Genomic DNA, 17790 nt, shown 5'->3' with positions numbered 1-17790 from the left:
ATCAATGGGCACGAGAATACCCAGCTCCCACCAGCCAAGGGCCTGGGCAAAACACCTGCCTCCGCAGCAATTTAAACCTTGAAAGGAGTAAATGCCTCAGTGCCCCTGGCGCAAAAAATGCAAAATCCACTTCGACTGCATTCCCACAAAGTAACACCCCAAATATGCAAGGGGGGGGGGGGGGGAAAGATGACTAACAGAGCCAGCTCTATAAAAAGGTTTAATTTCTGATGCACACCTGTGCAAAGCACTCGGATGAGCTAGAGATAGGCATGTTCTTGCACATACACAGGATCTGAACGTTCAGCCAGCTTCACCCCTCGAGACAGCCCCAGAGTCAGTGCCAGCGGGGCTCTTGTGCAGTGCTGCCAGGCTCACCCCCTGCTCTCCTCTTCTCCCAACAGTCCCGAGAGCAGGGGACACTGTTCCTTTGCTGCCCATCTGGCAGCAGTCATGTCTTACTGGGAAGCATTGCTGCTCACCTGATTCAGCAGAACTCAGGCTTGTGCAGTCAGAGATGTGCAGGAGGGTTTGGCTTTAATTCTACATATTTGGGTCCCTTAGGTAAAGTCTTACTGAGACAAAGGAATAGATGGAAGAAATAAAGACACAGCAGTGAACCAAATTACAGGTAGGCAAAAACGTATGCTTATGAGGTTCCTGTGGCAAAATTCATTAAAGCCAACAAAGATTACAGAATGTAACACTTCTTACCCCTTATGCGTTTCGAGGCATCTCTCTCTCTCTCCCATACCTATGCACATGCATTCTCCAGAACTTCATCTGACTATCCTGTCTTATTGTATTTGTTTAGCAACACTTGGAGCAGTGAGACTGTGGCGGCAATGGCTGTTTTAATAAGCTCATCCTTAAGTTGCATGTGATTGCTACAACAAAGCTTTCTTGAGCAGCTGCTTAAAAAAATGTCTGTGCACTTTCACTTAGACATACTTTTCCCAGAATAATCAAGGGAAAGAAAAGAGATTGCCGCCCTGGTCCTCCAAGCATGGAAAATAATATTTTTTCCTTGACTTTTGTTAAATTATTTTTCCCACACGTTTACTCTTCAACCCTATCCTTGGGTCAGCTTAGAATGCCAAGTGATCTAAGTATGATGAATTTATTACTTTGAACTTTGCAGAGCACAGCATAAGGAGAGTGAGGCAACAGTGTAAGCACTGTGGAAAACTTGAATGTTTTCTAGTTTAATTATTGGATATAATTTGAGGTTTCCAAACTTTTTTTGTTGTTTTTTGTTTTGTTTTGTTAACAGGATCAGTTTGACTAGAGGATTGAAATTGGATCAAATCCATCTTGCATCCTCACCTAAAAATGAGATTTGGGTCTTCAAGTTCAGAATCTTGGGAATAGAAGTCTCCCTCCTCATGTGTAACTACATGTAATTTCTGAAGAGGTGAAATGCCACATTGTGAAGAGATGGAAAATACATTAAGAGAGAATGACTTCATCTTCCTGATACAGAACAGTCCCTGCACTGTAATGGGATTATGACAGTGCTGGACATCTGAGAAATTCTATACTGCTGTGTCAGCCCTATCTAATTTGTATACAAATGGATTTCCATTCCCAGTAATGGCTTTCTCTGAGCTACTGTGGAAATAAAAATGGAATTTTGGCAAGATAGGACTTGCCAGAATCACTTGGTGATATTGCAGCTCGCTATGCAGCCAAAAATACAGAAGAGGTACTGATGTATCTCTGAGATGGTAACACTTGTGGAATTCTGTAAGAGACAAAAAGTATCTATAAAGTAGAGGACAAAGTTGTGGCATAGTTTGCACGTCTTCTATTTCTACCTGCAGGTGGGCAGGAGGAGACAAAGAGTTCATGGAGGTTTTGCTCTGCTCTGGGACTCTGGCTGAGGAAAGATGCAGGGAGGGAAGAAAACCTGTTAGCTAATTTTTACTGAAGAGCGTAGTAGATGGCTGATCTCCCTAAAACCCTTTATGCAGGGTAAACGGTAAAACCGCCTTCTAGCATGGGGCTTCCACTGCACCCTTCACTGATGTTGACCACTGTGTGCTTTCTGATGGGCGGCAACCCGTCTCATAACCAACAACTGTAAATGTATAAGCAAGATCTTCTGAAACATCTTTATATAGACTATGTAGTAGTAGTAATACAAGTATGTAATATTGTGCATACATATAGACATACCCTGTACAAGCACTAGCAGGACAGTTCTCTTGCAATGTGGTTCCAGCAGATTTATATATAGTCTTAATAGAAAAATTTGTCTAATAAGGACAATTTTTTCTGAAGACATTGGGACACTCTATAGGTATTTGCAGCTCTGTAAAGCTTCACTGCCTTTGAACAGCCTAGGAAAAAAGCTATTCTGAGGCATATGTAAATTGTTTCTGTAAATAAGAATCAATTTAATTTACAATTTGTAAAAGAAAGTAAAGCAAAACCTCCACATTAATAAAAGGCAAAATCCAAAATTAATTAAAAGGCCAGCAATCAATAGATTAGACATGCACATGGGGTAAGATTTAGACAGGATGAGTTTGCTTTCACTTTTGGAAAGAAAGCATCATTTCCAGGAACAAGAAAAACTCCAGCTTAGTGATGTGGAATGAGAAAGGATAAGCAAGAAATCAGCATGAAAATTGAACTGTAATGCATAATAATAGGGTTCTATTAGAAATATAAGTCTGGGTAATAACCCATCTTAAGAGCTACACTTCAACTGTCTCACCAGCCCAATCCCCTAATTACTGCTCTTATCTTTCCTGCGACACGTATGCTGTGCCACCACTTCTGCACGTATCATACACGGCCATTACCTGTTCCGGCAGGCTTTTCCTCCTCTTAGATTAGTTTATATGGCTAATTATGAATCTCATTCTGAATATCTAATCCACTAATTCTGCAGGATGTTGCTTTTGGACAGATCCCCTGGATTTCATGGGGACTTTGGGGAGGCTCAGATCTCAGTACGTACAGTCTTTCTGAACTGCAACAAACAGGAGCTTTGTCCAAGGCTCTGGAAGGGCACCGAATGCCACTTCCTACGCTTCCCTGTTCAGTTTCATGACTTACAAATCCACTTTGACAGAACTCCACTCCACCACAACTGAAGTACAGTGTTTACATATAGAAAGAATATTTATGTTTTAATGCAGGGATCAGCTCAATCTCTTTATGCTTGTCTGTCTCTAGTGGGGCACAAATGGCACACAGTAGCACACAAACATACCATATAGAACACAAATGTTGGACCTATGATACAGTTTATATTTATTACTTTTACTGAAATCACAGAATCAAATGTTTTAAGATTACAACTGGTAAATTATACATAAGTAATAGTTTACAAAACAAAATATTGGCCTTCAATGTGTCACAGTACAGTGTAGACCTTGTACAATTCCGTTTAAATGAATTTATATTTTGCATAACATATTATTTATGATGTAAACTGGCTGACATAGTAGTGCTCTAAAAATGTTAAGTCTCTTTGATTAGACACATACTGGGATGAAAAAAAATTTTGTGACACATCTTGTGTTTTCAAAGGGTACTGGTATTTCAGCCAAGTTATCTGTAATGCACAAAGTGACACTTCCCAGAATATGCTGACACCAATAGCATGTATAAAGAGGCACATGAAATAAACTAAGCAAAACCAAACATTGTGCTTTCCTTTTAGTCTTCCCTACAATACCTCTCTTGTTTTATCTTATCTGATGTTAGGCCGATGACCTGGCAACCGAAATTAAATGGATTTACTGCTATACAGGAGTATACACTTTCTGCAATTTACTTGAATTCAGTATATTATTTCCTGTATCTGATGGGATTTTAACAGTGCATATATGCATATATTCTTGACCGTCAGTATGTTTCATACGATAAACTATCTGAAAATTTCACAGTTCATATGATAAATTGTGTAAACCAGTTCCTAAAAATTAAGACAAATTATGCTGTCACTTAAAGTGGTCTAAGTCTGAAGCAGCTCCTGCAAAGCCAAAAGACGTAATGAAGTTACTCTGATTTCACACAGGTGTAACTAAACCCGGTGTAAATATTTTGCCCTGTGAGTGGGAGTAATGAAGACCCAAGTACCTGTTTGTGTATGTATGTACATGTATGTGTTTATATATTAACAAGTATACACATGCACACACAAAAAATACGCATTTTCATTTAGCCATAGTTAAGTTCTACATGTGCCCATGTGTGTGTTACAACACTGACTGTGCAAGGCTGATGTATGTGGAAATTATCTTAGTGTCCTTATAGCGACTCTGAGCCTCTACAGACAACTTGCAGGGCAAATGACATTGTGAGTTTAGTTTTCGAACTGCAACTCTGCAGTGTGAAGAGCAGCGGAACATTATCACGGTGTTTGGTACAGTGTGCCTGGAGAGAAGTGCTTATACCCACTCACCTGGAAGACTAAGAGTATGTTTGGGGCATTTCAAATTTTGTATGTTATCACTGAAAACTTGGACTTGTAATAACATCTTCTAAACCCCAGAGCTACATGTTGTGGTGCCAGCTGAGGACCTAGTAATTTCTCTTGTGTTAAGAGTTATTACCAGTCCACATGATAAACCAGACACACCTGCATTTGCAACATTATTTGATGCAAGAATGTTGAACTGATACAAGCTACTATCAGTGTACCCACAGCAAAAAACCCTCTTGAAAATGTTACAAATGACAAGTATGAATGCAATAATGCACTCCGGCAACTCTATAAAAACTAATCACTCAATTAAAAGAAGGAACACACCCCTCCAAACAAGCAACTTTCTTTAAAAAAATCACAGTCCTTGCTCAGAAAATTGAATTTTGGCTCTTGGCATAGGCTCCATCTTCCTCAGTGTCGAGGAATAGCAGGGCATTCATTAGCACAAGGAGAAACACTCACCTAAACATATTGCTGAAACCCCACAATTATTAATGTTCATCCTTACGAGTCCTATTTAAAACCTGTCCTACCAATTTCAAAGTCACGGCTTATCGTCATTCCCTGGCATTTTGGAGTGGGTCTTAAGTGAGGAAGTGTCACCCGCTGGCCGTCACAAATTCATCTAAAGCCTTGTGGCTGCTCTGGGTCTCCAGTAGTGCTGGGCTGCAGCAGCCACTGGGCAGAGAGGCTAAGCTGGAATTTAACTTGTGTGAATGCGGGCACTGATAAGCAAGGTAACTTTCACCAGTTTGAAATAGATTATCTGTGGTCTGTATTACTGCCCTTACTGTGAAGTTGCTACAGAAGTAATTTGTATTGCTAAATAACCGACTGTAGAAAAGCTGTAGGTTTGTCTATATTGCAGTTTTTTCCTTACGCTGGACACAATACAAGTTCCCTTGAGTTCAGCAGCAGTTGGACTGGATGGAAAGTGGAAGCAAACAGATATTGTTATGTTCAAGGAAACACTGGGAACGCTTTACAGGCTTTTTTGCATCTACCTTTGCTCGATGTGGTGCAAAGAGGTAGAATACAATGAAGTCAAACATTGCAAAGCCTTCCAAATAAGGCTTTTGATTTTTTATAGCTATATATACATATCTATAAATGCATATAAATGGCGGAAAGACTGAAAAAGCAGCTTTCTTAATGGTCCAGTCTTCATAAACCAAATCATACATTGTTTCAGATACATTTTTAAAGAGGCACATGAGTTTCTCTACGCTGTTTTCACTTAAACGTAAGAAGCTGCATAAGAGAAGACTCACGTGCTGTCCTGACAACTCAGAGAAACTTCATTCACATACAGAGGATGCCCATTGACTAAAAGCCTGAACTTGCTCCCACTGAAGTAAAGGGTAAGACTCCTGCCAGCTTTGGTGGTAAACCATTGAGGCATGCAGCATGAATTGCATGTGCCTATGCAAGGCAAGCCTGTAGCCTGGCTTTTTTAGGAGCTGGTATGGGGTTATTATTTTGGTCCACAGACCTTTATGACTTGCTGGTTGAGAGATTTTCAAAGTGAAGTGTAACAAGGAGCTTTGAGCATGAGGTGTCACAAAATCAAAAATCTATAACTTCTGTAAGAAAAAGATGGTAGCAGAAAAAGAATATAAATCTATACAGTGTGCACACATGTATACACATATACTCCTGTTTCATGCAGAAAGCTTTCTAAATAAAAACATACAAAAAATAACCAGTGCCATACATTATGTAAACTCACAAGGCGTACTTTCAACACAAATCTGAAGCATAAATTAAAAGAGCAAGAAAGAGAAAGACAGAGACGACAGCAAAACATTTTAAATATAGAATTTGCACAATTGGTACTTTTGTTAAATAAGAATAAATAAATTCATTACATCTGTTCACATACCAGTTGTAAAAACAATAAATTATTTTATTTTTTTTCAGTGCTGTGTTGCTTTTTATTTTTTTACAGTTGTGATTAATCCACAAGATTATTCCCTCTCCCCCTTGTGATAAAACTGTTTCCACAGGAGGGCAGCTAATTTAATTTCCTGTATACAGTCAAACCAAAGATGATGTAGGCTTTTTCCTAACGAGAACGTCTTATTTGAAAAACAGGTGCTCTAAAAACCACCAATGCTTAGGGGTCCAACTCCACCTAATGGCACTGGAGATGTGCCCCAAAAAGTCAGCAGTGAATTTAACACTGAGGATAGTTTCTTTCTACGCAAAGAGTAATACTCCATGTTTCTATCCCCTACACGCGTTTTATGAATTCTGTTTGGCAACACTTGGTAGTAATGTAAACAATGACGTAACAGTGTGAGTGACAAGGAATTCAGTTGAGAACAGAAGTTGAAAGGACAAAGCCACATACCCTGCACCAATTTTTCGTTCATCAGTTACATGAGACAGCTATGACTGACAAAAGCAAAGGCTGGAATTGGAAACTGATTAGAAAGAACAGTTAAAAAGCAAGTGTTAACTCGAGCAGGCTGACCTAGTTTAACTTACACTTTTAGGGTTGCTTCCTCGGTCTATCCCCTTTGCCCTCTCACCACGTAAAGGCAACTACTTTTTGCTCATGTTAATTTGCTTCATTACTATGCTGGTGAAAAGAGAAAAGTCACTATAGTGGTTTGATCTCATTTACTTGTCATAAATAAACTCTTCCTATAAAAAAGATACTCTTGATCTAAGGAAGCTGGAAGCTTTAAATTTATACCCGCGTACGATATTACTCTTCTGGAGCCTGAATAGCATCCAAAAGCTTTAACCATCCTGTTGAATATACAATAAATTATTACTATGATGCAAAGACAAATACTTGCATATTCTTCCTCTATTATAATAAAACACAGGAAAAGCAAATGCCGCTTAACGCAGCAGCTGTATGCCGAGACAAATGTAAGTCTATGCTGAGACACATTAAGTCTCCTTAATTTTCCTCTCACGATGGTTTCTACTTGTTATGAAATGTTTTGAGAGGTTCTAGAACATCTGTAATACATACATAAGAGTAAAAATTAGATTACTTGAAAGGAAAATAAGACACTTCAAAGTGATCTTATGTTAATAGGTAGAGAAGGCATAAATCTTAACTTTCCAGACTCTGCAAATATTCAGAGCCTTGATCTCAGTTCTTAGCGTGGGATCAGAGATTAAGTGGGGAATTTTCCTAAAGATCCACAGTTTTGCATAGGACTACTCCTAAAAAGAAGGCCACACCATTTTTGAAAACTGATGATGACTAGTAACATTCATTGGTAATTCATTTTGCCAGAGGAGGCAGCCCTGCCCCTATTACTGTTTATTTAGAACAGGGTACAAAAATAGATACTTCCCCAGGTTTCATACTTGTAGATACAGCAATGCTGGGCTGTTTCGAAATCATCACATGCTTTCTAAGAGTTCATACAAACATGCCACAGTTGCAAAAACATGTTTGTGTCAGCCTGGAGCAAGACCTGCCCTTGCTACACATGCCAACAAGTTTTCTCTACTGATTCCATGACTGGGATTTTCAGAACAGCCTGGGGTATTTCAGAGCTTGAGTACCACTGACTTACAGCTGTGAGGCTTGTCTGAAAATCCTCCTGCAGTCTCCTCTCTCGTGTGTGGATGAATGAAATAATAAAAGACAGATGGGATACTATTTTCGTTAGTGTATTATAACCATTTCTTTTGGTACCTGTTATCCTCGGGCTTAATTCAAAGCCTGCTGATATAAAAGGAAGCAATTTTATCAGGGTTGCTATCAGGCCTCCAGCTGTTACCTGCATATGGTGAAATGCCCATCCTTGGTCACAGAACTTCTACCAAACCATACTGGGATTTAGAAGTTGCTGCCAATGAAAACTATTATGAGCTACTGCCTGTACTGTGGAAACAGTCTTATTGATATTGGGCAAGTCCTCCACATCCTGATGTGGTTCGACTTCCTAGTGACCCCTCTTCCTCCCAAATATGGTAGATATACAAAACATGAATGCCTTTTATAGCTCTAAAAAAACCCCAAACACACACAAAACAATCAAAAAAGACAAATAGATACAAACTTTTGCTGGTAAGATGAATACCAGAGTTAGACATGATGGACAAAACAGTGATAAAATATTAACTGCTTGCTGTGTTTTTTTGACCTTTATAGCCTCTTCAGAAGATGTAGGTACATTACACATTGTTAGATTCAAGGTGGAAGCCATAGAGAAAACAACAGAGAAAGCAGTTGAACACAGCCTCAGAATATCTGAGTTAGAAGACACTTGATTATCTTACCTGTAATTTTTGGTTCTCTAACTAGTTTCTACAAAATACAGTATGCCTTTATTTTATGGAAAGAAGCAGCTAGCAGCTCTTGCTCATTGACAAGGATCCCAAGCTGTGACACAGCTGGAACTAGTGGAAGGTTCACAAGCAAAGTGTACACAAATTCCTCCCAGAAGCCAAATCCTCCTTCTGTGTGTGCCTGACATATAAATGGTGAGGAGTCGCTGATGGTGCTGGTATTTGAGCAATGTACATGTGGGAATCCCTGGTCAGCAAGCTGCTGCAGTGCTCCTTCTGAGAACTTATTGGTGGAAACACAGTATTCATCACAGAATAATGATCTGCTGTCAGGAAATTCCTAGCATGAAAATGTGTTTCCTTTTGTCAAAACCAAAAGGTATTATTTTTTAAAACCAGCAGCAAGCTCTTCATTTTCCAGTAAAACATCTGCAGCCCTTTCTGAAGAATGGAACAAGTCCACAAGGGCTGCAGATATACTTTGGTCAATCACTTTGCTGATGTAGTTTGTCTTTTGATTTTTTTAATAGAACCAAGTGATATAAAGTGACATACCAAATGAAAGATATTTACAAAACAGTATAAAATAAGCTACTGTGGTATCATGGGTACATGTGACATTTTCTAAGGACATACTGTATTAGAGGTAGGTGAAAAAGGGGAGATGATTCTGTAACCTTCAAATAATCCAGGATCCTCCATTCACTAGTTTTTCTTCTTTTGCATTATTTTATTTTATATTTTTGCAGACACAGAGGGCTTATAACAACTTTAATGCTTCTTTTTTTTTTTTTTGACATATTTAGATCACCCTACTATTATTCAAAGCAGTGCACATCTTCATTTGGTCCAAATAGGCAGATTCTGCCCATAATTTGAGACTGTATGTAAGTACATTGAAGCCTTTGCTTCTCTCTGTCTGGGCAGACCTAATACCAGTATGTCAACAATGGCTTAATCAAACCTCTTTTAAAGAAGATCAGAACCACAGGTTAACACTTTTTCAACAAGCACTGTTTAAATGCTGATGGTCTCTGAGAGAGAAGACATCCCTTAGCTAATTTTCCATGCCCGTCTTTGCACTGGACAGTCCTGGTGTGCCATCCCGTGTCGCACGTTCGAGAACAAGAAAGCCACGGCCCTGTAACCCAGCGTGGTTGCATGAGCTGTGGAGTTACTTTGCTGCTGCTGCTGCCACTGCTGGTGACAGAATTAGTCATTTGCCCTTGCTTCTTTGGCACAAAGAAACTATAGCGGACATCCACTGGCTGAGTTGGATCAGTTGCAAGTATCTGCACAATAAGAATCTCTTTTGTGGCAGAGTGTCCCATTGCGTGCAAGAAATCATCTTTGTGACTCCAGCCGCTGTAGTTCATGACAGTCCCGTTGATGTCAATGATTGTTTCTGAAGTGGAGATCATATATTTTCCATTGACAAGGTACTCACCGTTTTTCTTTTTGAGGGCCAGGTAGGCAGTGAACCTGCTCTGGTCCTTAGTCTTGAACTGCCGAACTTTGATGTGAGTTGCCCCTTCCGGGATTTTCACTACATCTGTGTAGCCCTTGCTGAACGAAGGAAAAGAACAAAAGAGCATTCAGTAGCTAGCTCGCCACAAGCCTCGAGTCTTACAGCAACGCCTAATGAAGTCGTGGGCGTGACACACCTTGCTTCGTTTTGGTTCAGGCCCTGAATCCATCTGGCTTGAGGCGCATCTAAGATTCATTTAACCAGGTTCCACTGTTTGTCTATTGTATCGTTCTTTATGTTTTTGAAGAGATCTCTACTGCACTTATTTCAAGTTGCTTAATCTTTAGCTTTAGTAACAATTTTATGTGAGTCAGATACAAGAGGAATGAAAAATAACAGATAGCTATATATTTCAGCAAAGGGTGGGAGATATGAAATACGATGCACGCTTTGCCTGCCAAGGAAAAGATAATGAGATATGCATTGGTTACAGCTGTTTCTTGCTGGTTTTGCTATAATGATGATTAAGGAAAGCAAGAGCAGAGGAACAGCTGGGCAGAGGTACCTTGGGAACATTTGAAAATAATCTTGATCACTGAGAAAAAAATTGTTTACTTTGAAATTCACAAAGCCAAAGATTAATTTTCAAGTGTCTAATATGGGGTGCACCCAAATGTTTAATTTGTACCATCACAGAGTCCTCTCCATTGCTACTTACTAAATATCTTAATTCAGATTTTGAAAAAGTTATTTAACTTTTCCACCAAAAGTGACAAGCATTCAAAACCTGCAAGTCTGCTGGAACTTAGCACTATCTCAAGTATGTTATTTAGTTTAACTTTACTGATACATAGAAAAAATCTAAAGCCTATACAGAGCTATAAGCTACCAGCTGGACTTTGGAGACCTGATTTTCATTTCTAAATCTGTGACAAAACCATTTTGCAAATATCTCATATCTGAAAAGTTTAGCGCTGAAACTTCTAGGAAAAAAAGAATGAGAAAATATACTAAAAATATATAAAAGTGAAGGGGTCTCTTTTGGGACTGTTTAAAGGACAGACTGCTAATTTCTGAGAGTTTTTGACTGCACAAGTAGAGACCACACAAACGACAGATTAAACGTCTGGTCTATTCTGCTGCTATTTCCAATTACGGGACAACTGAAACTCTATTGGTGTAGCATCTCCAAAAAGCTGAAGGAATATGGTGTGAAAAACAGGCTGGGGGGCAACTCTGCTCTACAGCACTGCACAAATCTTTTTACATAACAGTTGCCAAAATAATTCTGTTAAAATATGTTATTAAAGTTACAAAATCATTTGTTCAAAAACGAAAAGCAATGCTGGAACATTTAAGTCATTTACACAAAGAACTGTAACACTCCATGTGCACAAAGAAGCACGGCAGCCCTAATTCTCCTCTTTCCAATTTTCTGACAATTTGGCATTACTGCCTTGTGATGAAAGTTCTTAGGACACAAGTTTTCCAGAAGATTATGTTTTGACTGCTTTAAAAGTAAGAAGTACAAACAAAAGTTACTGCAATTTTCTGCAATGGGAATTATTAGTTTCTCCTTGTACATTTAATAGTTTTCCTGTATATTTAATGTACAGATTGCTACAGTTTGGTTTATAATGGACATCAATGCAGGAGCTGCTAATTTTCAGTGGAGAAAAGATAATTTTACTGTAGCCACTGCCCTTTCATATGTAAAAACAGTTTACAGACAATTACTATTCCACTATTTTAATGACAGGTTTATTTTAAAGTCAATTACTCACAGGCTAAGGGAACTGTCTCAAACAGTATTTCTAGTAAAAAAAGAATCCTTGTCACTCCAAAATTCAATCAAAATCATGTTAGAACATACTTGTTACTTACAGGTTGACTATTACTTTCTAAATGAGGCAACTTTCTGAATGCATTGAGGTTGAATTAGTATTTTACTCTCCAACCAGTCTCATTTCAGTTAAAGGTGTGATTTGAGGAGTAAGATGGTAACCTCATCGAAATAATTATAATAGAAAATCTCCATTTCCAAATATACCTATGCTACAAATCTGGCCTCACTGAAATTGATGGAGACCCTTTAAGATTTTTGCTGGAGCTTGGATTCCAGCACGAGGATCAATACTGAACCACATGAAATATATCTCACACTTTCTTCATTTACACATCCTAGACATTTCAGTATTGACAAACTGGAAAAGATTTGGTTTATATAATTACTAATTCGGATGGAAAGTCATTCTTTTTGGCAGAGGTGTTTTGGCACCCTTAGGTGAGTAATCATTGGTTTACCAGGAAGAAAATCAGTTATGCTTATTTTTAGAATAAATTCACTCTCAAAGCCATTTTTGACCACAACTAATCAGTGTTTTGAAATGTATAGAAATAAAAGGTCATTTCAGAAGTCAGATTTCAACTTTTGATAGCTTTCAATATCCTATGTAAAAAAATGCAAGATATAAAAGAAAACCAAGTTTATGTACATTTTTAAAGATGATACACTAATGCAGTTACAGATACTGAGTAGAAATTGTCAACTGAAAGTTTCTAAGAGTAGATCAGTACAGCAGTCCTTTGAGACCTTGGAAACTATATAAATGATATTTAAAAATCCTCATTTTTCTATGAATCTTAAAGACTTGAAGAGGGAGGGAAACCGGAGTGCAGACAGAAGGCAGACTTACTTGAAATTGGTATCTCAGTACAAAGCTTAATGCTGCCCGCAATGTGGTCAGGGAAAACCATGGAGGTGTTTCTTTTTATTTTACTTGTATTAAGTTTTATTATAGTTAAAAGCTGAATTCTGACAGAAAAAGGGATAACTGCTATAAATATTTTCAATATATAAAAAAAAAAATATCTATCTGGAGATTGATATTTTACCAATGGACATGAAGGGACATAGCAAATGCCATGCTTAAACCTACATTTACTTCTGACATCTCATCTAGTCATCTAAGCTCCACATACACTCAGCAGTGTGAAAAAGTATTTTTTGGGTATAATCCTTCTCAGCTATTAAGGAAGGCTTTCACAGCTGCTGTCTGCTTATCTCCACTAACTACACAAGGAATACGTATCACTACATCAGGTGGGATGTCCTCACTGCTATTCAAAGTTAGATGAGATGAAACACATTCTCAGCACATAACTTGCTAACACAGCATCATCTGGGAAACGCAGAGTTTCAGATATACCCACATTAATCTGAACCCAACAACTTTCTGATTCACTCCTCTCTTCCCTTTCCTCTCGTAACCATAAGCCATCTGACACAGCAAGATTAGCAAGGAGCACGTGATGCTGTGCCTTACTGTAGGCAGACTTCCCATTAATGGGGTGTTCACCTGTATTACTGGCACTTTATGTCAGAAATGAACTGGGCACAGTGTTTGCCAGTTGATTATTTGCCAGTTTCAGGGTCATTAAAAGGACAGATGTAAACATCTGGAAAATGCAATGAAGCACAGGTAATGTACTTTTTTGCTCAATCTTCATATGAAAGTAAATTGCATTTAGAGACAGAAAGAAAGCAAGCACATAGCAGTTACTATCTGTACAACAACATACATTTACTAATACTCAAGATCAATACCTCTTTTTGGTAAAGGTTCCCATGACTTTTGTGCAGCTGGAATTGTCTCCTCCACACACACCACATTTGTCATACTGGAGCTTTGAACCAATGATGCCATCACAACCAGTTCGGATGCATTTTCCCCGGACACAGACTGAATTACTATATGGTCGACATTCAGTACCGTCAGTTACCTAGGCAATCAAATGACCATTAGTTAAAAGTACCAGGGAAAAGATTTGCTTTTGTCGATCTGACTGGCAAACCCCATTTACTTATTTACATCACCTATTCAGAACAGAGCGCCTATCCTGACAGGCCAGACTTGAGTTTCTCTAACATTCCCAGCACAAAACGATGAAATTTAGCAAAAGGCTGAAAGCAATGACAGATAATTCCACTGAAACACACTAAAATGACCCTGGCTTTAATAATGATCTAACAACTTTATTAAAAACAGTACTTGTAGATAGCCTTGCATTTGAGCTATCTACACCTAAATGTTACCTTTGTAGCATTTAGAGGCAGAAAATTGCAAGCATAAGCATGGAAGACATTTCAGTTCAAATTGCATCTGATATAATAAACTGACTACAAGTCACATCTATACTAATTGGCTAATTATTCTGCAGTAATTGGCTCCATAAGAGTTATTCTGAACTCCCTCAACATAAATCAGGGTAAAACTTACTCTCTTACTTATAGTATTCTTTTTTTCCTCCAGAAAACCCCAGAATGACAGATGACTCTCCAGGCAGAAACTCCTTTCTCCACAACTGAAAGCAAACTAGTGCAGAACGCACTAAGAGGCCCATATTTTTCATGGATCCACATACTGAGATGTGGAGAAACTTACCTCATTTTAGAGGCCAGTTCTAGTCCTAATGTATAACGAGTGGGTCAAGCCATTAAATCTAACCACACAGTTAAATCTTTGAATCATATGACTAACTTCTTTTCCGTTTTGTAAGGAACGATTTCTAAGACACAAGACATTTCTAAACTGGAGTATGAAATCATGATTGGAGATGCCATTACCTTCTGAGAAAATACCACATAATAGCCAGTTCCTTTGGCTCGGCAGGTGAGCTTGCAAACATCCCCGGGAAGTACTCCAGCATACTTGGGGACCCATTCAACAAACGTCTTGACACCCTTTGCGTCAGACTGATAGCCATTCCTTGCTTCACACTGCTCTTGTCGAAAAGATTTAGCTGTAGAATTATTCACATCATTAGTGACTATTTCAGATCATGCTGCAAATATCATTACGCCCATCTATTATTCCCACTTATTTTTTACGTAATTTTTAAGTTACGTCACTTCACCTCTTTACTTGGAACTGGCCTTCAAATGCTTCAACTGTTTTAGCTTGGAAAGCTTCCCATGACATAATAAGCACTAAAGGACTACAGTTTGCATTACGGTTCATTTTCCATGACTGAAACTTCTTTTCATTCAAGTGTCCTTTCTGTATGGTGTCAGGGTGGGAATGGGGGAAGAATTACAGTACTGTATTAATGACGAATGTCTTGCCTTGGTAAATACAGTTTGGAGAAATGACAACGGACCTTTGTTGTTTCCTTTCACAGTAGATATTAAATATTTACTATCTATGAACTTAGAGACTGGAGCACGAAGGCACTCACCATTTGCCGGGCAGGGTGCGACATTGCAGGAGCGGTAGATGGCCCTCTTGCCGGTGCAGTACCGGCCGTTGTTTCTAGGAGCTGGGTTATTGCAGTGACGATAAGCAAACTGAACTCCTCCGCCACAAGTACGGGAGCACTGTCCCCAAGGTCCCCAGGACCCCCAGTTACCGTGGCTTGAAGCCTGCAATATATGGAACAGTGGGAGGTAAGGACATTATCCAAGTATGAACAAAGGTGCTACATCTCAAAGACACTGCTAATGTTTTCCTCGATTGAAGGTGACTCCTTGGTCATTTTAATGAGGGGTAACAGTCTTAGGAGCCTTCTTTCTCCCAGCAGAGTTCATTTCTGTCTTTTACCTGCACATTGATACACCTCATTTGGCACCGTGCATGAAACAAGTCAGTACCAGACCTTGCTCTGCACAGCCACCTTCAGCCTGTTTCATAGCAGACACCCATGCACCAGAAACACTGTCCATAGTCTCATGTGCTGTGCTCTTATTTTTTACTATTCCTACCAACAGGGCCCCTTAAACTAGCTCCAGGGGATTTGGCTCCCAGAATACGTTCATAAGAGTAACCTATGATTAATTAAATATAATTATTGTGATGGGTAGGTATTGCTTTGAATTACTGGCAAGAGATGGAGTTGTCAGATACAGTTTGCAACTCTGCTCAATTGGCTACCTAGAAAGAGTACTGCAACAGCACGTAAAAGTATATAATTCCATAAAAAAGGGTGTTGTAAGGGCTGTAACTTGATCTGAATGACTCTCATGGTAAGCTCTGCATGTCTTCTGTGGGCTACTGTCTACCCAGTAGATTTAGAAGTATCTGAGCTCTGCAGCTGACAGCTCTCATGAGCCTGGGGGACTCTTCAGATGTATAAAGTTGACAGAGGGGACTTTGTCATTGGAGGTACAAACTCTTCCGATCCAGAAATTGTCTTCTGGATGAACTTCATCCACCTTTCTCTTCACTACAGTTAGGGCCCTGGAGCCTTTCAGGTGAGGGCTGTAAATTAAATTTACAGATTTAATTTATCTTGCAGTCCATTGCCAAGAAGTCAGGAAGCTAAGAATAGGCCCCTGACAATTTCCATTTGCCTGAGACCTGACTTACTGAATGGACAAACCTTCCACTCTGAAGGGATGCTCCCAATTTTCCACGAATGAAGGCTTTCACACTTTGAGAAGAAATTATGTTTCCTGAAACTCAGCAGCACTTTTCCTATATCCCTTACCACTATCAGTCCAATTACATGCTAAAAAATAAGACAGCTTTCAATTTGACTTCCATAAAGTCCCTTTCACTCCCACAAAAATCAACGCCTTTGAGGATCATGCCTTCTAACATTCCCTAGGGTCACAGCTGGTAACTTACTGAGTAGTATTTCTTCTTGGTTTTGTCAACACATTTTCCCTGGAGGCAGATCCTCCCTTTTCCACATGGTGTTCCCTCCACAGCAGGCAGCTTCTTAGTCAGACAAACCATCTGACCTTGGCGCACAACTGCACACCAGAGGCGAGAGCACACATCCATACCGGGGCACACTGTATATTCGGGTCCAAACGCCAGTTTGCACTGACGAATGGCATCGTAGGTTTGGCCGGGAAGCTCCTCAGGACCCAGGATGTGCTTTCTTGGTTGGTCCAGCAAACAGTTACCTAAAAGAGCAAACCGACCTATTATTACTCATTTCCTAGTTTTCTCTGCAGTGCTGCAAATCTGTCATTCAAGTTAGGCAGACCGATAATGACAGCAAACCTCATTCAAAGGATGCTGATGTGAATGGAAAGGCTCTCTGAGGTGTCTTCAGGTTTTGCACAAGGTCATACCATTGCGACTGCATTCTCACCCAGCAGCATACTCAGTGCCAAGCTGCCTATTTCCAATTTGAGGGTGTAAAGGAGTTTTACTCAGGTCCCTGTGGCCTTTCATCCTGGTTTCCTTTATTTGAATCGTCTCTGAACACATTCCACTCTACTCATCAATTTGTGATTTAAGGAATGACTAAGACTCATGGCAAAGTAAGCAAAATTTTCATTTGAATTTTGAGACAATGTCAGAAACAGTAAAGCTTCTAAAGGGATGCCAGAAAAATCACAATCAGCAGATCGGTAGCCAGTGAGGCACTTAAAAAAAAAAAAAAACAACCAAGAAAAAACCCCCAGCAGATCAAAAGAAAAATACAAGCTGCATATCAAAACTGATGTTGGTGGTAAATCTGGACTGGGCTTTCCTTGTAAGGAATGATACCTGGCTGCTTCTGGAATTAGTTTGAAGAGGGCTATCTGTTTTATACAAAACCACATGAATAACGGAAAGAAAAGAGAAAAATAGCATAAACAAAGAACTGTATCTGTGTTTTC

The 17790-nt window shown here is 39.2% G+C and overlaps 1 protein-coding gene and 1 long non-coding RNA gene across 2 annotated transcripts in view; one reads left to right on the top strand and one right to left on the bottom strand.

Annotated features, from left to right (window-relative positions):
• The first annotated feature begins 255 nt into the window (after positions 1-255).
• On the top strand, positions 256-4791 carry LOC119143443. Its single transcript, XR_005102711.1, has 2 exons — positions 256-631; positions 1274-4791. It is a non-coding gene; the product is annotated as an uncharacterized LOC119143443 (long non-coding RNA).
• ADAMTS5 (ADAM metallopeptidase with thrombospondin type 1 motif 5) overlaps positions 3244-17790 on the bottom strand; it is a 46828-nt gene continuing 32281 nt past the window's right edge. The window contains 5 exon segments of the mRNA XM_037377724.1: positions 3244-10273; positions 13783-13958; positions 14803-14978; positions 15414-15597; positions 16802-17085. Coding sequence (XP_037233621.1) covers positions 9700-10273; positions 13783-13958; positions 14803-14978; positions 15414-15597; positions 16802-17085 — 1394 coding nt within the window. The 3' untranslated portion in view covers positions 3244-9699.

The sequence above is a fragment of the Falco rusticolus genome, chromosome 2 (genome assembly GCF_015220075.1).
Source record: "Falco rusticolus isolate bFalRus1 chromosome 2, bFalRus1.pri, whole genome shotgun sequence".
In the NCBI taxonomy this organism is placed as follows: Eukaryota; Metazoa; Chordata; class Aves; order Falconiformes; family Falconidae; genus Falco; species Falco rusticolus.
The sequence above is the reverse complement of the archived record's forward strand: the minus strand, read 5'-3'. Positions and strand labels throughout refer to the sequence as shown.